The sequence below is a fragment of the Rhea americana genome, unplaced genomic scaffold (assembly GCF_003343005.1).
Source record: "Rhea americana isolate MKP2758 unplaced genomic scaffold, rheAme1 scaffold_84, whole genome shotgun sequence".
In the NCBI taxonomy this organism is placed as follows: Eukaryota; Metazoa; Chordata; class Aves; order Rheiformes; family Rheidae; genus Rhea; species Rhea americana.
In genome coordinates this window covers 1,423,329-1,445,791 of record NW_028187023.1, presented here as the reverse complement: position 1 = coordinate 1,445,791, position 22,463 = coordinate 1,423,329, and the positions used below count along the sequence as shown (strand labels likewise).

The following is a 22,463-nucleotide window of genomic DNA, read 5'->3' as shown; positions in this document are numbered from 1 at the left end:
TAAGCTCCATGCAAAACCAGGAGATGCTGGCATACACATTTTGGATGTCAAATGGTTTTATGAGAGCCTTGCATTCAGGCTCAGGTTATTTAGATAGATAACCAATTTCTTACATAGTTGCTTTTGTTATCACATGAAACCAAGAATGACTTCACTATTCCACAACATAATGAAATTGCTCAATTGCTTGGCTACATGAAGATAGATTTGATCTCAGCTGAAAAGTATTTTTAATAGGGGTGCAAGAAATCCAAAGTGAATAAGTCTCCAATTTAAATATGACTAGTTTTGAAAAATACACTTTTCCATCTCAACAGACAACAGCATTATCTACCAAGGAAGACAAATGACGACCTTTCATCAGCATCTTGCTGAAGTACCATTCTGACTGAACATAAGTTGACAGACAGCTCAAATAGATTCTTGAAATCCCTTGACTCTGTTTTCTCTTACGGAGAGAAATAAAAAGCCATGCCAAAGAGGTTATTAGGACTATAGTAGAAAGCCTGCTAGAAACAAAAATAAAGAAAACTATTTTATCTAGGCTATAGAAACTGTTAAATACCTAATACACCTTGCAAAGATGTATCTCTTGCAAAGAGATTTAGAACAAGGAGTGAAAGATTCTTTAGCCTTACAAATAAAAAAGATAAAGTAGAAATTTGAGGCTGGGCAGAGATCAACAGTGATCGAGGTAATAAAAATAATACCTTTTCTGAAATTTGAATTAGGATTATAATGCATGATATGGGAACAACGGCAAGATAATCAATGGGAATTAGTATAAAGCTGTATTACTTTTGATAAGGCAGCTGCTTTTACAAACAGAGAAAATATAGGATAGGAATATGTGGAAGTTAAAACAGTCATTGTGATGGCAAGGGAATGGCTAGGAGGAAGATGATAATATGTTTTGCTTAGAGGAGAACACTCAGACTATAGAGAAGTTATAAAAATATGGTTTCAAAAGGTAGAGACTGATCTTGTCCAGTATTTTCAACAGTGCTTTTGACAAAAAAGTTAGAGGACTGCTCTCAGATGAATTTAGGAGACACCATTGTAATGGAATATTGAAATAATGTCATCAGCAGGTATTTAATAACCTTGAAGACTGCTGTAAAAGAAATGAGGTGAAACTTAATACAAAGTTCTGATCTAATGTGCATCTTTGCTATGAGGGCAAAGACTGATCAGTTGGAAAAAAGACAGAGATAAGACCATTGTACAATACACTGATAAAATATCATTTAGTTTTGATCACTCTGATAACAGTGAAATCTAGAACAAACGAGAAAAGACTTGAGGTAAAGGGGAAAATGAAGGATCTTGACTTAGTCAATCTATAGAAATGAAACTGAATGATTCTGTGCCTCCTCGCTATACGTMCATCTGAAGAATCAAGAAGGGAAAAAAAGAGCTCTTTAAATTAAAAGGCCAATATTGGCACCAACTGTCCAAGGGAAGAGTGAMATTCTAAAAGAAGCTTGGAGACAGCAGTGAAGACCAGAAAACTATTTTTAGTTTGCCAGTCTTCAACAGAAGATTTAGATTCACTGAGCCAAGAGGTTCCATTTACTTTTACACTCTTATTTCCTAAAAAACTTTTCAAAGGTGCAACTGAACCTGAGATACTATCATATTTGCTAGAGAATGTACAGCTTGAAGGCATTCCCATATTTACATCAGACATGAGAAAAGCAATGTCTGTCCTTGAGATTCTTGCTTCTCTCTCACATTTTGCATCAGGTAGATGCTACCTACTTCTGTGATGGAACCACTGAATATTTACCTCAGATACATTAACCAGAGGAACATGCACACCTTGAAATAGCTTTCCTGGTCTAAAAATCAGTTTTTGTTCTTTCAAATACATACCTGCTGCTGCTGCTAGAGCACCACCACTTTCCACAGCACTTCGGGTTGTATGTGCACATTAAATAGAATGTAATTATTATTATTATACTGCCAGTTTGCAGAAGCATGGTGTGATCTCAGGACAGTGATGTGCAAGTAGCTTGCCTCAAGARCAAACAAATATAGACTTTCCCTTAAGAATACTCTTTGAATAATTAATAGATATGTTAAGATTAGCAGGAATGGAGGAAAAAAAAAAGGAAGTATATGGGTGCGGAAGCACCAGAAGACACAGAAGGGATACAAGAACATGTGTTGATTGCATACAGGTTATAAATTAATTCAGATCACAGTATTCCACGTAGCTTCTCGGGTCATCCAATCTGAGAAACAAAAGACAGCCTAAAACAAGGGACAGTYTACACCCAGACTGAAAGAACTAAGCCACTGAAAGATGATGTTGGAATGATAAAAAAACAGATAAGAATAACAAAGGACAGCAAGCAAATCCTTTATTCAAGTGCAGCAGGATAGAGAGGGAAAATCCTGATCCGTGTCAGCTACTAAAGCGTATAAATGGCACATCCAACACCAACTTACGGATGCTACCAAAAAAGAAAACAAGAGAAGTGGTGGAATTTGCTCCATATCCTATAAAAGTCACTGCATCCTGACCAGACCTGGTCGATACACATCTGGATGCCAGACTAGTTGAATGCATATATCCTGGTGCTTTGAGCATATAGATACAAGAATGAGACTGAAATCATTTTTGTTTTCAGACTACCTCACCTACCTCTCCTATAAGACCTGGCATTGAACTTTGCTACATTGTTGCTAAATAAAGAAAGAAATAATTAGAAGAAAGAGGTTTGTTGGCCTATTGCTGAAACAGTGTTTCGAAATTTGTYTTTTGTTTTTTATTTTTTTTTTCCTCAGAAAAGAACACAAGCAGTAAGTGATGYGGAGAATGTCACACGTAAAAGAACAAAAGTTTGCCCATGACTGTGCTGATGATTAATATCAGATTAATGTAGGAATGACTGCTACAGGAAATTACAGGATTAGTAGGGACTGAAGCACTAAAAAAGAGAAGTATAGGAAAACCAAACTCCTAGAAACAGAGCATGTGACTTTATGGAAATTCAGCAAAAAGATGGAAGRTATTTATATTTTTGAAACTGTATTTCATGAAGAAACAAAAACAAATCAGTTGGCACAGGTAATGAGAACTGATATCCCTTAAGAAAAGAGAGAAATGAATGGAGAGGGAAGTATATGTTGCACCAATGGGCCAGCTCCAGCACAACACCAAAATGGCCATCAGACACAAAACAGTCTAAACAAGAGTCAGTGACCAGACCAGAACTAGATATATTAAAAATGGAACTAGCAATTCTTTCTGTAGAGGTGCATTCACAGTCATTTCTAAATGAAGAAAGGATGAAAGACAGATATAACTAGACTGCTGTTTGGAAAAAGAAACAATAGTTTAAACCTGAAATTTATTTTGGATAGGTGCTGAAAAGGTGTGGATAAGGAACTAATGAGAAAAGGATGCATAACTTTTCCTTTTCTTAATGCAATGCCAACCTRAAATTGTCAGAATTTGAAAAAAACACCATTATGCATTTGAAGAAAGCAGAGTAATAACAAGGCTTGGTCTCAAAGCTAACAGAAAAAAAATCAAGCAGGTGCTGAGAAGCTGCTGCAGCATAAGCAAAAGTAGGTCAGAACTCACAAAATGCAATTGTGAGTTAGGAAGTCAGTTGTAAGAGAATAGTCTCTTCTGGAGGGACACCCATGCAGAAAAGTTACTATTTGGAAAAACAAAGATTTGCATGGAAAAACTGAAAAGCTTCTTTCTGAGGTGTTTCAAAATTTCACTAGACTCAGCAAAAACACTGGAAGCTTAATAAAATCCCAACTCATTACTAAGAAAGAGGAATGCAGGAAATACATTGTGCATGACAGCCTCTTTGTATGTCTCCATATATGACAGGTCTGAAAAGCAGTGATTCTATGAATTCAAGAATTGTTCCGGACTGGCACATGTAGTTAATTCCTAGCTGCTCTAACGCCCCTCTTCAGCCCTGCTACAAACTGTTCTTTGGCATGAAACAAGGAAGCGAACCAGATTTTGGCACTGCTATTCTATTTAATACAGAAAGTACTACTTGAAAAATATGTATTCAGGAAAAAATAAATTAAATAAAGTCAAATAAGTTGACTATTGAAATTCAATATTTAGCTTAAACATCATTACACAGATCTTTATTTTGTTCCTCTAGAGAGTTGCTGATGGGTCTATTTTGGTATTAACAAAAAAGAACTCTTGTACTTCCAACATTTTTAGAAGGAATTTTAGTAGACTCTGCTTTTACTATTTATGGTGCTTTTTTTTTTTTTTGACATTCTAAGCATATCAAGCTGCTTATTTCTCAGATTCACTGTCTCACTTTTGAAGTTGTGGCATTTAGTGTTTCTGTTTAACAAGAATCACTATTCTTAACAGGAATTTAAACTAAAAATGTGACTTGTTAGGACTCAATTAATCACTCACATGCTTTGCCAGGACTAAACACTTGAAATAATGAGAAAAAAAGGCAATGACTATAYGGAAAATTTTTCAGTATCTTAATTAGTAACCAATTTGGAAAACACTGCTACACTGTGTTGAGGAAAACCTGAGAGGATACTAGAGACTGACATGCATTAGTAAGCAGCAATCCTTATCTTAAGACAATCCTGGCTATTTTCTACTTCAATTTGCATTCTCTTGATATCTCTTTTCACTAAATTTAATTTATTCTGGAATGTGCACTGAAAAATATTATGAGGCAATGAAATTCAGAAATAAATAATCATGGAAACACTGGAATTTCTAACAGGATCAGATCGATTTATGTAGTTAAGCATGTGTGTCCATAAACAACTACCTGTTTTACAAGAAAAAGCAAGAAATCCTTGCTGTGCTTGGAGCGTGATTTCATCTGCCGAGATCAGCCTAGCAATAGAAAATAATTTTTCATGCTGCTTCCCTATATGACAGGGATATGGCCAAAGCACTTGTTGCGTGTTAAGCGACTTCCCAGGTAGCATAGATGACAGCATATGAAAACTTTGAATTCATAAATAAGAAGGAAAAACATGGCTTGCAGAGTTTAGCATATGCTCCCCATCAGAATGTTAACAGGAGAAAGGAGTTATTCAGCCAGTACTAGTCTTTACTTTTTGCTAGAACAATGAAATATCACTGAATTTGCCAAGATTCCTGAAGCTGGATATACATTCTTAGCATGTAACCACCTAGCAGCTATAAAACAGAGGAAAGCAGGAAGATGAGCAAGTATACTCTTTCATTGCTCACCACTTTAATTAAGCAACAGACTTGATCTGCTCAGGCAGCAGTTTGACACAAACATGTAGTTGTTTCTGTCTGCCTGTATAGAATATAAACATTGACTACATGTTACAGAAGTTGAAATATTAGCACTTTCAGATTAGGAAAGAAGGCTTTGCTAAAGACAAAAAATGAAATGCAGATCTAGTGGAAATGTGTGGAATAATATTATCAAAATGAAGCCACTCTCATTTTGAATACTGCAATGTGAATAATTTCTAGAATGTCCCACAAATGTCAAATAAGTATTTGATGCTAATCAGAATCAATAGAATAATCCAATAAAAAGCAGTAGGTAGTATGTTAATGCTACTGTTATAATACTTTAAAAACAAGAGTATAAAATCATGCATAGTTCAGGATTTACCTTTGAAGAAATATCTTGCCTTACAAATATTTAGGTAAGSACTTTCTTGGTCATGGTAGGAATTCTATTCTTTGGTTACAACAGAACATTTCTAGGGCTCACATTTCTCACATATTGTGCAAGTATTTCAAACATTACAAATTTTAAAATACATTCACACTTGCCACATTGTTTTCATCTGGATGATCATCTTAAGAGATAGTAGAAACCACAATACCAAATGTATATATTTAGCTCACCCAATGTACACAAAATATCAACATTATGGATAAAACTACAGATTGCCAAATCATGTCCTAAACGACAACTTACTATTATGTAAGAATTTCTGGTAAGCAATCTGATCTTTCTTCAACTGCAAAAGAAATAATTGATRTAAAAGTTTTTCTCAACCCTACCTGTTCCCATGTAATGTCATTAGTTCACACAGAAATTGTATATTCTAAGGCACAACATTAGACTAAAAATATAAATCAAAGTTAGCTCTAGTTTTAAGCTCGTAACTCATTTTACAGTACAGTGTCRAAAACTTGCACAAACATTCAGAGATGATTTAGATAATAAAATATTTTTTGCCACAGAATTAATTCTCACTAGTCTGTTGTTAAAAGTTTAATCTATTTTTCTGACCTTTTTCATTTCAAAAATACTCTGCAACAGAAACATTTACATAAAAATGACTAGTATTTGATATTTTTACACAAAGAATATTAGGTCTTTAAGAAAATTCAAATTTAATGATAAGGATAACACAGTTCTTATTAGGAGAAAGCTACAGAAAGTTATAGGAGTGAAGAACGTGATTAACTAGCAGAATTAAATGTCTATCATGCTAAGAAGTAGGAGTGGATGCAGCTGTGAACTGCAATGTGGACTGCAAACAAAATGACTGACTTGCTAGAATCTAAAAAAATCTTGAAAAGTAGCCTTGCTTGCTCATTTTTGCTGTCACATATAGCTTTTACTTTTTTTTAATTATACATAGTAAAAACCTGTTTATAACATCTACAAATATGTGAATGTGTAACTTAATASCAGTAAGGGTTTCATCTGCATCATTATAAACAAAAAAGAGGATACCTGGGAAGGGGCAGATAATTAGCAAACAAAGTAAAGTAAACAGATAATTTTTCTTAAGTAGAATATAAATGTTAGGAGTAAGTAGCAAGATGGAAGGAAAGTCACTTTCATAAGTACTGTATCAGATTTCTTAGGTTTCCTCATGATCAAAGATAACACTGAAAGACACTTTGCACATTAAACTGGAAAAACAGAATATCAGTAAGACTCATGATCTTGTGAAGTGTGAAGTGAATATCACATCACTGAAATGCATTCCTGGTGATAATTTAAATCCTGTTCTTGGTCTTCCATATCTGCTTCATTTGACTTTGACACATAACATTGGCAAAAATTAAATATTGATTATGCCATTTAAATATAGGAGAAACAAAGAATTGAACTTGAAAGATGTAATTTTCTTTTATAGTGATTTCATCTTCTTAAGAGTAGAAAATGAGAAATTTGAAGGATTGACTCGCTCCTTTGCTTTGGATGTATTCTTTTAAGTTATCTGAAGATCTAAAATTATATATTGCAAGTTAAAAACAAAATGAAACAAAAAAATCAACATTAATGCAAACATATTCATGAAAAGAATTTTACATTGATTAACGTATAGTTTTTGTAGCTGGTAAGAACGTTTCATTTAAGATTATGGACATGCCATCCAAGAACATAGACAAAATTACAGTAGGATCTCATAATTTGAGCTCCTAATTAAAATTATGTGAAAAATTTGAGAGCCCCTCTGTACCACTCAGCACATTCATTTAACCTTGCTGAGAAAGCAGTGAAATTTGAAGCGGACCAGAACTAGATCATGAAGGTAAAAATATCTATTACAATCATGTTCAACTTTATGGTTGAATGACTGAAGAAAGGTGGAKTGTTAGTGCAGTTTCCCTCTGAGTAAAACTTAAGATACCTCTATACTTGAATATGGTTTAAATGCTCTTTGAGCCATAGTGGATTTTGCTCAAAACCCAAATGCAATTTATAGTACAAGGAAGAGGCTCTACAGAGATTTATTAAAAGCTTAAAGAACTGATGTCGCTTAGTTTTGAGGATGTACCTAAAGACAGATGGAGCAGTCCCAATGAAAATTTGTCTTGAAAAGTTCTGACCTCACAAGGGGTTATAGTGAAAAGTGTAACTGCTTCTTTTATGAAAGAATTAAATTTTCGAAGACTGATTGAGATATATAAGTTCTAACTCACTATATATCATTTACTACTTCATTAGATTTTTAGAAAATGTGGAGGAAAAAGTGTAAACAGTTATGAAATTTTAAAATTATGTTTTGTATTTTGTGCCTGTCTACATGCTCTGTGAATATATATAACTATCACTAATTTTTACAAAATAAAGTTATGAAGAGGAAAAGAAATTTCCTAGCAGACTAGTCAAGGGTGGTGGTGGTAGTGGTAATAGTGGTAGTAGTGGTGGTGGTGGTAGTAGTTGTAGTAGTAGGAATAGTAATAGGAGTAGCAGTAACACCCTCTCCCACACTTTCTCTCCAACACACTCATACGTTAGCAGCTTGCTACTTACATACATTCAATACAGATCTCATCATTGCAGAAACTTGTTTTTTTCCAAGAGGGTCACACAATTTTCTGCTATGTACATTTAGGACAAAACATATAATAACAAAATGGTGCAACAAAATAAACTAGAGTATGTAGTACACAAAGACATCTAGAGCCTCTAGCTCTTTGGCTGGATCATAACTCCAAACAATATGTATAATCAAAGAAAGCTTTAAATTAGTTTTTGCTGAAACCTTCTCTCCTATTTTTCAGGTCATATATACATGTTTAGGAGCTCAGAAATGAGCTTGTAATTCATAATATGAGAATATTAAAAAGATACACATTTGCAAATTAAAATAATCTGGAATATCAACCAGATGTTATATTTTATTTACTTTCATCCTCACTATAGTGTGAATCAGTTCTAGTGTAAACTACATTCACATTGCATTATTAGAAAGCCAGAATCTAGAAGGAAAACATAATAAGTGATATTCACTTAGACATACTGATAATCTTTAGGAATAGGAATGAACCATATCTCTTGTAAAATACAGATAACATTTGAGAACCTGAGGGTACAAAAAAGGACTGAACATAAAGGTAACAAAAGCAGATAGAGTTTTGTTTTCTCTTACAGTTTCTTTTCTTTTAAAACAAAAAAACACAAGACCTAAATGGCAAAGGAGCTCATACTTCTGTGCAAAATCCAACCTCTAGATAATAAGAACAGACAAGATTACCCTTCAAGTTTATTTTCTAGCTGGTAACAGGTGGATTTTCTTAAACCTTTCTCTAGAGCAGTTTGTACCACCTGCTTTTGGAAGACACCACAGAAAAGCTAGACTTGCTCTGACCCTGCATGGCAATTACTGTGTTATAACAGGGGTATTGTTTCATGTGTTTTGAACAAAATCTAATCCTGCAGTGATAAATGAAAAATGTGGACTAACATGAAATGACAACGCTGTAGTCTAATTATGAGAAGAGCTCATCTGCGCTAATTTCCAATAGAATAGCTTCAGATTTTTTAATTTGTTTCAAAATTCTCGTAGTTTCCTTTCTAATCTCTGAATCTTTGAAGATAGTCTAGAGGAGTCCATTCTGCTTCACAACAGGCAAGCTTTACTCCTTCCCATTGTGAGACCTTGCTTAAAATACGTAGGCTTCATTTAGAGCTATTTCTTAGCAAAGATAGCTCTTCTTTATGCCTGTTATTGGTCTCTGGTTTTCTTTGATCTCTTCTGTTTTGTCAAGAGGCAGAAAAGTCAGCATAGTTTCTCTGTTTTGAATCCCCCTCCTATTCTCATTATTCTAATGTAACATCCTCTGAGATTTTAATCTTAAAGCCATCAGATAAGTGGCAATTTTTAAGCCAACGAATGAAAGGAAACACTTGCAGATAGAATTCACTGAACCTCTTAAGAAAAGTAGACTATATATATATATATATATATATATATAAAATGAAGGTTATGTATGCTGTCCACTGAAATAATTTTGATTCTATTGTAGTGAAGGTGAGTATTGCATAAAACTATCCATAAACTAAATCAAAACATTTCTATGGGTGGTTGCCAGTAAATCTTCTTTGCTGAAGAAAAGAATGAGGTAGCAAGTAAGATGACCAGCAGATGCTGGCAATCACTTTAGCAAGCAGAATAATCCTCAAAGATTATGAATTAGATGAAGAAGAATGTTATTTGCCATCTGCTACAGGTCTATTAATATGTCAGTATCTGATGCCACAGAAAGATCTTTGTGACATGAACCCATAAAGTAAATTCAGACAGAGTTTTCTTCTGGTGAAAGCAATCCTGCTGAAAGCAAATTTAATAGGCCTTGCCACTGGTTGATTCACTTAGTTTTTGATGTATGCTATTTAAAGTTTGATAAAAAACATTAGAAGAGTTTACCTAAACGATTAAATGATATAGCATAATCAATAAAAACTGAAAAATAATCCCACAAGGTTGGCATTAAAACTTTCTTTCTAGTCAATTTAGAGTTGTTTCCAAATGTCAGGCAGCAAATATCTAAGTTTGTGCAAAACAAGTTGGCTTGAAACTGTCTTAAATCCATTGGAACTAGAGTGGGGCAGAACTGCCCCAGCCCAGGCTAGAAATTTGCACATACATTTTGTTGACAAAATACTACTTGCTGAATGCTGTTACTCAGTGGCAGGATTATCTATATTCCTTGGGACATTAAAGACATTCAGGGAGTTAACAGTTTCATATTCATGACTGATATTGCAAGAGAGAACAGTGAACTTCAGTAATCATAACACGTTCATGGACCCACATACTAAATTGTGCAACAGTACACATGGAATGAACTATACTATCCTGCATTTATCTATTACTAAGAAAGATACATCCCTTGCATGCGAACCAACCTTCATCASCAGAGGGAAACATTAATCTCGTAGATAATATGTCTGAGCATGGAGCTTGCAAGGCATAGATGTACTTACTTTCGGTGTTGGACAGGATGCAGTAGAGAGACGAGAGGTGGCCTGGGCACGAGGAGATTCTGAAGGGGTAGTGCTGAGGGAGGCTGTGTCACGTGGGAGCACCTGAACACCACGAGAGATAATGGAATCTGGAATCTTAAAAAGAAGAGAGAGAGAATTAAGTCAAAAATATACTATATTTATTTTTTTTTCAAAATCTCTTATCTAAAGCCGTTTAAAACATCCCACTCTTCAGAGTGGAAGTCTGTACTCTTCCTCATACTCCATGCTGGCAGTAGTGACGCCATATTCTCTTAATTTCAATAACAAAGCACTAGCATATACATAAAATCATATTCTAAAGAAAGATTCGTAGCACATACTACTTGTCCTGGAAAACCTGTGGATCAGTTATACTACAGTATATAACAGAGAAAGTTCAGCAGATGGGAAAGCCCAAAAGTTTAGGAAATAAACAATGAGAAATGAATGGTTTTCATCTTAAGTCTCTGTTTCAAAACTATGACCAACAGTGGTCTGAAGGGAGGCAGATTTCCCATTCTCATCTAGTGGACAACRTTCCAAACAGAAAAGCAATTATCTGACAGTCTCAGAAGAAAYAACATGCAGTAAATAAATACTTTTTATTCCTTATATTAAAGAATTTATTTCTGCTACAAAAATTCCTTTAGCCTCTCTGAAGGGAGTCTAGGCAAAAAAAACTCCTAGAAAACATCATCCATAGCCATCACTTGTGTTTAAAATGTATTAAAAAAAATCAGTATTTTTTTTTCCATAATATATTTGAAGGACAGCTATTTCTAAGATGGAAGTATAAGTGACAGATCCTTACCTGGTATTATTAAGGCACGAAAATAAATTGTGCTACACCAACTTACAATAATTTATTATGTTCAGTAATAAAAGCAAATGTATCATTATTTTTTATCTTCTGTCTCTTACAAAGTCAGCTGCTTCATATTAGTGCAATATTTGGGCCCAGTCATGCAGATACCAAACTGCCTTTATAATGAACTGAAAGTTTGAAGTATTAATATTTTTTGTAAAATGATAAATATCTCAAATGGGAGAACTGATCTCTAATACTAGTTATACAATACAAAATGCAGTAGGTAGTCTACTATAGCTTACACTCAGCACGGGTTTATCCTGATTTTATTTTAACAATTTTAATCTCTTCTTTTTTTAGAGGGAGTGCTGCTGCTTATCAGATTGCTCTTCCTGCAATTTACCGTTCTATCACAACAGATAAGAAAGAAAAAGTAGAAAAAACAAGTCCAAAATCAGACTTTCAAAGGAATATATATACATACATTAAGATCTCTCTCCTCAGTAAGAATTTCTTAGCTCAGCTTGATGTTCAAGTTCCAAAAGAACCACCTAAAATGTATTTGGGGGACATAGCAGTAATGGGCAATAAGAAGAAGCAAGAAATGAAGTTCCAGTGAGAAAACGAACTACCATCTTTGGTTGTTTCCAGTAAGGCWGTCCTGCATGCTTTTTTTTTTTAATCACGTTGCTGTATCTGGCCTATATTTAGGCATTTTTGAGCATTCGTGCCTAGTAAGGTCTTAGGACAAACAGAAAGCACTGGAAAATAACTCTTYCCAAGAATTCTTGCCACAGATGTCACCCCAAATTACAGAAATGTGGAGACAAAGCAGGAGTGGTACTGAAAGAGGAGGAAAATGAAAAGGATATTTATTCCCAGGAATGGAATGGGATGTTCTTAATGCTCTGCTGATTTTGCATGTTAAATGATATGTCAAGGTTGTTCCAACTGTAGAGGAAGCTCCAGCATCTTTAACATCTACTACAGGAAATAATCAGACTTTGGCAACACTTAACGGGAGACAAATTGTCTTCCTTTAGTCATAGGACTGGTACTACACTARTGCAAAATTAATTAATTTTACTTGTCTAGCAACATAATACTCATTCTCCCATCCTTCTTCTGTAAGGAATGTTTATGTTGTATATTATGCCTGCATAACAAAATGTTCTTAAGTCTTGATTTGTCTTGTAAATGCCACAAAGCTGAATCCTGCCTTTTAAAATCTGTTGCATCCTCAGGATCAGTGTTGGGAAATTAAGGCAGCTTTGTTGCCTGTCTCCGTACAGTTAAAATGACTGACCTTAAGGCTCAAGTCATCGAAGACTGCTTTTGATGTGATTTTTTATTTTCTCAGCTTCCTTGGTTCCCATCTATAAATWATGACTATGTCTAACGTAGCAAGTRCTGTGGAACAACAGGAGTGGATTTATAGATGGTWACAGCTGGTACCAAGGATGTAGGGTCCACATTGTATGTGGCACAAGGGTTTTATTTCAAAGTAGTAAGGATGGATAAAACATCTGTTAACTAGCTTTATTTCATAATTACAACCAATGAAATGCCCTCAGTAGAACAGCAGGCAGCAAGCATTAGCTATTCTGTAACAGTATACTTGTGTTTATCGGATACCTGCGGACACTTCGTAAGATCTCTGTATTTAACACATCACTAGCACGTACACATCCCAAYATACAATATTAAATGCCAAATTGTCAGGGTCACCTAAACTCTGGTATAACAATCTCTTTCCCTGTTTACTGACTGCTGTGAAGTTTCTCTTGACTTCATATATTCTCTTTTCTTGACCACATATAAGTGTTTTACACAGAAACTACACTGCTTTTATCAGTCTTCCTAATTCTGCAAGGATGAATGATTCCTGCATCTCGCCTACTTCACCCCTCGTAAGCTTTTTTGACTGTGTGCGTAGAGCAAAATTACCTCTACATGCTCCCTTGCATTCCCATAGTGATTCCTTTAGTGCACAACTCTTCCACTGTTCATAGCTCTCCTGATCAGAAGAATGAACCGAAAATAGTTTTGCTCAGCACTGCTGAATTCAGCAACTGTCCTAATACTTTGTGAATTAAGGGACCCCTGTTAGTATGCAAAATTTCTTCTGATGGTCAACAAAACTTATGAGCTTTAACAACTACATTCATTGTTTCTTCAGTAGAAGTCAGATGGTTCTAATGGCCCCATGAAGCAGCAGTAGCCCACTAACCACAGTTTAAAACCTTGCAGTGCAGAGGACTTTTCAGTTTGTTAATCTCCCTCTCCTGCTCCCTAGGAAAGTGCTGAGCAATGGAAAACCACCACTAGCGCCACAGGCCATGGGCAGCRTGCTCTGAAAGCCCTCATTGACTCTGCTAGGGTTAGAAGGCCATAGTCCCTACTCAAAGGACAAGACACATAATTAAAATAATAAAGAAGATTGTGCAGAAATTGATGTCTGACATCTGAGGGCATGTTTGCCAGGGAAAAACTTCCTATTAGAAAAAAAAGGAATAACCTTAAGTTATTCCTTTTGACTAGGTTATACGTGGTGGATTATGTTTTATCTTAACCCCTCCCTCCATGCATGTTAAGACTTTCTCATGTTTATAATTTAGAGTTGTGTGGAAACAGATTTTGTTCCCAGTGTACTACCAACTGTTACAAAAGTTAAAAACAGTAAATAAATCAGCCAAATGGGCATTAGCAATCTTTGCACCCAAAAGTTAAACACAAGTTTCTTTAGCAGTGAGAAAACCATAACATATTGAATGTGGGATTATATGAAATACACAGTAATACTCCAATCTGTTAAGAGATATTAGCTATTACAAATATGTAATTCTTGCAAAGTTAGCCTTATTCATAGAAATATGAACTAAGAAAATCTAAAGGGATAACGTATATGACTAAGGATTTGTAATGTTTGGCCCTCGAACTGCTAATACTTTTTTCATGATCCTTTGTTTTTGATTCTAACATTTCTGACCTTACAAAAACAAAATATCTTCACTTGAAATTTCCATGTGTGAATCTATGAGTAATCTTGAGGAAATTCTGAGAGCAATCAGGTAAAGCACATACGAGATATGAGTCTGAAAAAATAAAGGTATTTCACTCTTCTATTTTTCTACTTTTGTTTACAGGGGAAAATTCTGGATAATAGAGCTTATAAACTTGCAGAGATCTCAGGAGTAGAAATCCTAAGTGAAGGACAAACAACTAGCAGGATCCATTTATAAAAGATGTTTGCAGCAACCGTCTTTGAACTAGGACTCAAACAGGAGTCCCCAGAGAACAGCCAGCTCCAGCTTGGGAGGACAGTTACCGGTGGCATTGACCAACACTCTTGGTCATTCCACACTAACTAGCCCCAGGAAGTTTGCACGTTCCCCTTCACCAGAGGCCGTTCTAGAAAATAAGAATGTCAGAGTAACACTTGCTATCCTTCCAGAGTATCTGATCCTCCTCCTTTGGGCTATTTCAGCAACACAGGAAGTTTCTGAGAAATTAAGGGTGAAGGGGAAAAGAAAGTTTCTTCAAACCTATCGCATCACTAGGTCACAGTATCTTTCCCTTCCTTTACAATTCACATTTCTAGTCAATTTGGTACATTCTGAGGAAGAGTTTTGGTACCAATTTCTTTGTGGCCTTTTAAAGAAGATCRTTCTACTGGAGGGACTAGCAGAAAGCAGCTGACAAAGGGGATAACAGACCATAAAGGCAAAGCTGAAGGTGACACAGAGAGTGTTAGTATMGAAATGACCTATATAAATTTTTGAAGTAGCTTTTAAAGTCAGGCACTTTRCTTTTTGCCAAAATTGTACAAAGCCTGATGACAAATAATTTGGAATTACAATTCACCTTTAGCCATTTGTGGAAATGATACACAAGAAATTCTATTTTAAGGAAGTCCTTCAGAATTTTTGTTTTAATGTCCTTTATACACAGGTTTTACACCAGACATCATAAAAAGCAGCAGAAAGATTTCGTGTTTTATTTTACAAAATATTTTGTTTTTCTACGAAAATAAGAATGCTGAGGAGAGACAGAAATTAGAAGCTTGAATGAATGATAATAGTATGACCAGAGGATAAATCCTTAAAAACATAAATGAAGGGGGGATTTCACCGCTTTAAAACTAGTGCTTTCTGCTCTACTCCTGTGTTTCTAAACTGACAGTATTTTTGTGCCATTTTCTGTCAGCATTAAAAAAGAAAAATCTCCTCAGAAGATGTTTACCTAAGTAACCTGCACTGCAATTTCCACTATAAATTATGAATTTAGTAGAGTTTCTCATTACTAKGTAAGATTATGCTAGCGATATCTTYATCTCCAGAAACAGTGCCCAACCAGCCGCTATTTGGAGTATCCTGGTTTGCTGCAAGTGGGACCCCAGGGAGGTGGTATAAATAGAGGCAAACAGGGACAAAGATATTCTGATTAGGCAAACAGCATACAGTCTGTAGGCAAAAGCACTATTTACCTCTGTTCTCATTTTCTCCTGAGATTCGATCTTAATTATGTTAAATACATAGAAAGGGTGACAATCGTAAGTGTCATACTGGCATACCTCTGATACCACCTGTAACTTTTAATATTTCCTTCTAATATTCATGATTAAGGATATTGCTGCAAAAAACCTGGACTTTGAAAATGGCGTGAAATAAAAAGGATACAATAAAAGACGGAATAGTTTTAAATCCTCAAATAAGACACCTTTTTCCTGCTCCTCAGACAAAAGGTTGCAGGCATCTTGATGTGACTGTGTATGGGTCCATTACCTCTTTCGTATACTGCACATAGGATCCCACTATACAAACARAGTATCTCCTTTGCAAATGATAGCAAGAATTAGGTCTCCCTGTAGTTACTCTGGTTACTCCACAGTAACCAGATATTCCCTATTTTCTCATTCCCYGTAGGCAAATAGCTAGGTTTTTAACCTCTTTCAGAACAAAAAACTCTCTCTGCAACAAAATGACTGAGACAATTCTAGYCTCCATTGAACTGCATCTGAAGTATTTATTTTTGCCTGTGAGAAAATTAAAATCTAGGTAAAATTTCTGCTGGGACAATAATCATCTAAGCAAACTGAAGACAAAAGGAAGATGTGGTTGTTCAGGACTAATTAGCCAARCAGCACAGAAGCCAGGATGATAATTTAATAGCATGCTTCAGAGAGTGGCTGAATCCACTATTTTAATGATCCTGAAGACTACTGGGCTGATATTGATATATATGCCTAGTTCATTAATCTCAAGAGCAAAAAACGAAAATGAAACTACTGGAGTAAATGTGTGTATGTATATATATCTTTATTGTTAGCAGGGTGAACTTTAAAGCCTCCTTTCCCATTTTCTAAATGACTTTTYAAAAAAGATGGTCATTATAGCTATAGAGGCATTACACCATCTGACTGTTGGCTTAAATCATTATTAGTCTAAGGAGCAAAAAAAGTGCAGCCTCTAATCAAGAAAACTAGTGAAATATTTTCCTAAGAATTCACTTTCAGTTTGTTGACTGACATAGAAYGAAGTGGTCACACAGCATACGTCTCTCTAGACCAACTGCATTCCCTGGATTTCTCTAACCTCGTTATGCATACAGTAAATTACATTTTATCTTGATGTCACCATAGCCATTATTCTGACTTGATTCACATCTTTGAGAGATGGAAAAGAAAGTACAGTATTTTGTTGCAGCCTGAATTAAAATCTCCAGGTTATAATATCAGGTTATCAACAAACTTAAAGCTGGAATTACCATTTCTTTCCTACTATTCATTCAAACTGTTGCCTACCCTTCATTGAATTTTACTAATTTGTAATAAGAGTCCACTATATCCAGACTTCTCCAGTCTTCTCTTCTGTTTCTGAGAAATAGTAATTCAAAAACAGAATATAAAAATAAAGGAGAAACTGCAAGKGATGAAAGTAAATTATGAATAGCCAGTAGAAATTGTGCATTATGCTGACAAAAAAACTATTGGAAAAAAAAAGCAAAGTAACGCAAACAAAGGGAAAAGGTTACCAAAATTTCATAGCTCTAAGGTTAGGATTTTAGGAGATTATTTTAATTRTATCCAATAAATGAATTTATTAGACGATAAAGCTGATGACTGATCAGAAATACATGCTTTAAAGTAATCATTATCTCAGCGGCCAAATGATGCAAACTGACACAACCAACATGAATTTTACCCTGTTTAGCTTTGTATTTTAAACAGAATAAATGACATTGTCTGTTCAAACACTAGAATAGGAGGCAGGCAGTATATCTTGAGATATTGTTAGTGCAAAAGCTCCTTGCAGATGTATCTTACCGGTTCTTCTGCACTGCCTGCTGCGTGATGGCAATAACTGATGAGACCAGGAATGGGCTGTTCACCTTTTGCCATGATAACAGCTGAACTGGTGTAGGATGGATGCTTCTAATGCACAACACATAACAGCTATGAATACACTGACAGGAAAACATGAAACTACACAAGCAAATGAATGAAAGGGAACGAGGTGAAAACAAATGGGACTCTGAAAYGCCAAACTCATATGAACACAGTCAGTTTAGACCTCAGGTATCTTCTGTCTTTAAAAATCACAAAGATTGTATGTCTTCATCCTTACCAAATTAATGAATTTAAAATTTGCATTAACAAAAACTGAAGCTTGCAAGTGATAACTTGCTTAATCCATTCCTTTAAACATATACAGAACTGTGTTTTTCTACAAATGAGGAGATGATCTCCAGCTGCAGCTGTCTTGGAAATGTCAAAATATATTAGACTTGATTTCACATTTTTGGAGTTAGAATGTTGCTGCTTTGATTTAGAAGTTGTTTATTATCATTTTGAGTTATTTAGATTTTCAATTCCCATTGTGGGAATTAAAAGTACAGCTTGTGAAGTAAATATAAAATAAATTATTTTGGAAAAAAACCCTTCCCAATCACAAATGCGTTGTCTYTCTAGTTGCAAACTGAAGGCATAAAACAGAGGTAAAAAATACAATGCTTCAAGTAATATAGTATTTCTTTGGAAAACATACTTAACATTTTAACTGAAATAATTATTTGCAAATATTATCTTACTTTTTTTCATTTCGGAGTCTAAAATTTATTATTTTCCAACTTTTTATGAAGTTGCATTTCTAGAAAGTGTACCTAAAATATATCAGCTCTAGCACACCAACATCAACACAAAGTTTTAACATGCAAATAAATATCAGTGGAAAGTACCTGAGATCGRAACTAAAGTGCCTCTTATGGAAACAAGCTAGACTCACCTTAGCTGCAATGGCTGCTGCAGTTATATGTGAAGAGGAACTATCCTCTGTTGATGCAACTCCACTATCCTTCTTCTCTTCCTCCTCTTCCTCACACTGTACTCCTTTGTCTTCTGTCTGCTTGTGAGGGCTGGTGGTTGGAGGAGGAGAGAGAGGAGGTGGTGGTGAAGGTAGATCTTCAAGTTCATCATGTACCTCCTTTACTTTTACAATGGCATCCCGCAAAAGATCAATGGCGTGAGGTAGGGCTGGCAGTATAAACTGAAAGCATTCCTATGCACGACAAGAAGAGAAATGACTATGAAAAGTTACCTGAAGAAGTAAATAGAGATTTGTCAGATTTGTTCTTAAGGGATACTTGGGATTTAGATATATTTTTCCACCTGACCATAAACAAAACCTTAAATGACCTGTGCAATTGCACATTGAGGGGGAAAAAAAAAACAGAACCTGAACCAGGGACTGTAAGATACATTTTTTTTTATTCTTCATCCAAATACACTAAGTTGTACAACACTAAAGAGCTACTTTAACCTAATATAGGATTAAAATTTGGGAAAACGAGAGTTAAATTCTCCCGAATACATAATATAGAAAACATTTAACAGTAGTTGGCAGAATGCTACAGAAATGCAGGATAATTTAAAAAAAAAACATTAACTCTATCCCTGCAGGGATAGTAGCTTCACCTCATTCCTATTATGTTCTTTCATATTTAGAGAGCAATTCATAAGGGTTTCCATAATTATGCTTTTATATAATGATATACTTTTTTTATTCATGGACTTATCCTATAAACAGGATGAATGACAAACTATGCTGACATCATTATAATTTCATGTAACTCAGAAAAACTGTTCTTAAATAATCTATTTTTTAAATCTCTCCTTGCTCTATGACATTAAAAAAATTGGAAAGTTTCTTTTCTATTACTGTAAAAAAATATGTAGATGCCATGTAACTCCTACTTGYGTAATGTTTCTTCTTGTTCCATAATGGTTACACAAGTGGCTACCTCTGCTGCTAAAGTTTGCTAGAATCATAGAATCAAAGAATCGTTCGGGTTGAGAGGAACCTCAGGATGTCATCTAGTGCAGCCTCCTGCTCAGACTGGGGTCAATATTGAATTCAGACAGGTTGATCATGGCTTTGTCAGGTCAAGCCTTGAAAACCTCCAAGAATGAAGCCTCCACAACCTTTCTGGATGACCCGTTCTAATGCTTGATTATCCTCATGGTTTTTTATTTTTCTTTTTATCCACTTGGAAGCTCCCCTGCTTCAATTTATGACCGTTGTCTCCCATCTGCCTGCCAGGCACCTCAGTAGTTTTCTTCATGTTATTTGTGAAGAGTATATATATAGGTTACATGAGTGAAGAAAGATGGTGGGGCCACAACAATGAATTGCCACGGATGGCAGTGCATTTAGGGARCACATGAGCTGCTGAGCTGAAGAGGCCGACATTACTGCTTTTGCTGTGCTAGCTTCGTTTTTGGTTTTGTTTCAATCATAATGAACAATAACTTTTTAAAAATGGAATCTGAGATTTTAGAGTGTCCAGAAAATAAATAATGAAAAATATTTAGTAGGTAGATATTGTTAACATGTATTTTTGATAAATAAAAATTATCATGTAAACAAAATAAACCATCCATCAGAAATTATTAGAATTTATATTAACCACTTTTTAAGTTAAAAATATGACTCACACACATTCCATTTCTCCAGAGCTTCCAATTAAGAACCCACCTCTCAAATGCTCTTTTTAAGAGTAACGAAAGGTCAGACTACTTAAAAGATATAAATTTTTTAAACATTCAAGCTGTCACTCTGAAGAAATAGAGTAAACTAGATGAGCATAAAATGCTATGTATAATGAATCTAGATAAAAATGTAAATACAATAAAGAAACAAAACTCCTAATGTGACTGCAAAGGCCAGTGTTCTTATGCCTCCAGAGTATTGTTTTAAGAATGGTTTAAAAAAATTAAAGTACACAATCAATATCACGTCAGTAAGAAAGTAGACCTCAAGGAAGTGGTGGGCAAGGACAGTAATCTTTGATCTGACCAATAATAATAATAATAAAAAATATGTTGAATATAAATATTGAAAAAGTACATTACTTATTAACCCATTAGAAAAGTATACTCCCCACTCCTACCACCGAAATGCAGCTTCATTGGCGCGCCTGCTCATGAATAGGTTCCCAATGACTATTCTAAACTCACGCTATTTTAGACAATTGTTAGCACAATTACGCAAATTGTCATAGATTCAAAGGTTTCAATGAACATCTGGCAATATCCTACTTTTTTCTCTTTCTCTCTTTTTTTCTTTTGTATTACAACTTGATTCAGTGGCACATGCCACACAAACGTTCTCTGGAGAAAACACATCTGGCATCACCCATACCTTTCCTTTTGCTCACTTCCATACCAGCGCTGCAAAGAGCGCTCCGGATTCTGGCATGTGATCAAGCACGGAGTTGTTCTGAAGTGGGAAGACTTAACATCTCTCATAGAAACACAGAATCACATGACTGCMAATGCAACACTAGGGCTATAGCATACAAGTGGTGAATTTGTAACACTAATAAGCTTGGATGCTTTGAGTATAGGGGTTTGTGTTGGGTATTGTGTTATAGCAGCCTTATGTAAAGTTGAGAGATCGCCAAGGTCTATTTTTCAATTAGCTACTGGAATCACAGGTAGAAATGGTGACAGTAACAGAACAGGGGCGATCTCTCCAGTACTTTCCCTTCGTGAAACAGGGAGAGTTGACTAGTGAAAATTATTAATTTTTCTTACTTGCAAGGTTACAAATTGAATCCAGAATTTAAAATTCTAGTCTGTGATCTTTTGCCACCAGTGTCATTTCCAGTGGCAATTATTCTGAGTTGGATGGTACGTGATGATTTCATTCACAGTAAGGTTTAAACTCTTTGGTAAAGGAAAGTTTTTATAGTGGTCTTCCAATCAAAGCTAAGCATGAGCAAACAGTTATTAATCATACTTCAACTGAAGTACTTCTTCCTTCTCCTTCAATTRTAACACCGCTTCTGTCCTAACAGGACACACACCTCTTTTTTAAATGTGAATTTGCACTTGTCACTTCTAAAAAGGGAGAAAATTATACAATAAGAAGGAATGAATTTTACATATTCAATTCAGACTGCTCCAATCTTCAACTCTTTCCATTTTAATGGAACGTATATATTGTATTTGTGTCCATCTCTGATATGAAGCATTTACACTGCTACCATTTCCTAATAATATTTAGTACTTCATCATACATACATATAATGATGCAATTTTATAGCTTCATATAAACTTCTTATATGATTATATTAATATGATAGAAAGGAAACTAGCAAGTCATAAAAGAGAAAGAATTCTAATGAGAGAAATTCCCGGTAACAACTCATGCTACCCATTTGGTTCCTGAGATCCCACCTGTTGTGTAATAATTCTCTCTGCTATATGCCATAAAAATCTTTGCTGAAATCTCACATTCTTTAAGATGTTTTATATTAAAATATAGGACAGAACAGATTTTCAGCAAGATAGCAACAAATAATCAATACCTTATACAAATTTTGCTTATATAATGAAACCATACAATATTTTCTTTTTCCAGTAGAAATGCATTATTATT

General features: G+C 34.9%; 1 protein-coding gene across 11 annotated transcripts in view; it reads right to left on the bottom strand.

The window, feature by feature from the left end:
• GPHN (gephyrin) overlaps positions 1 to 22,463 on the bottom strand; it is a 214,083-nt gene that overhangs the window by 92,318 nt on the left and 99,302 nt on the right. For 6 of the 11 annotated variants that reach the window (XM_085323312.1, XM_085323315.1, XM_085323313.1 and 3 more), the window contains exons 7-9: positions 18,807 to 19,079; positions 17,849 to 17,956; positions 10,695 to 10,829 (exon numbers count right to left, since the gene is read on the bottom strand). In XM_085323312.1, coding sequence (XP_085179438.1) covers positions 10,695 to 10,829; positions 17,849 to 17,956; positions 18,807 to 19,079 — 516 coding nt within the window. The remainder of the gene's footprint in view (positions 1 to 10,694; positions 10,830 to 17,848; positions 17,957 to 18,806; positions 19,080 to 22,463) is intronic. The other 5 variants (XM_085323318.1, XM_085323321.1, XM_085323319.1 and 2 more) reach the window with 1 other exon arrangement.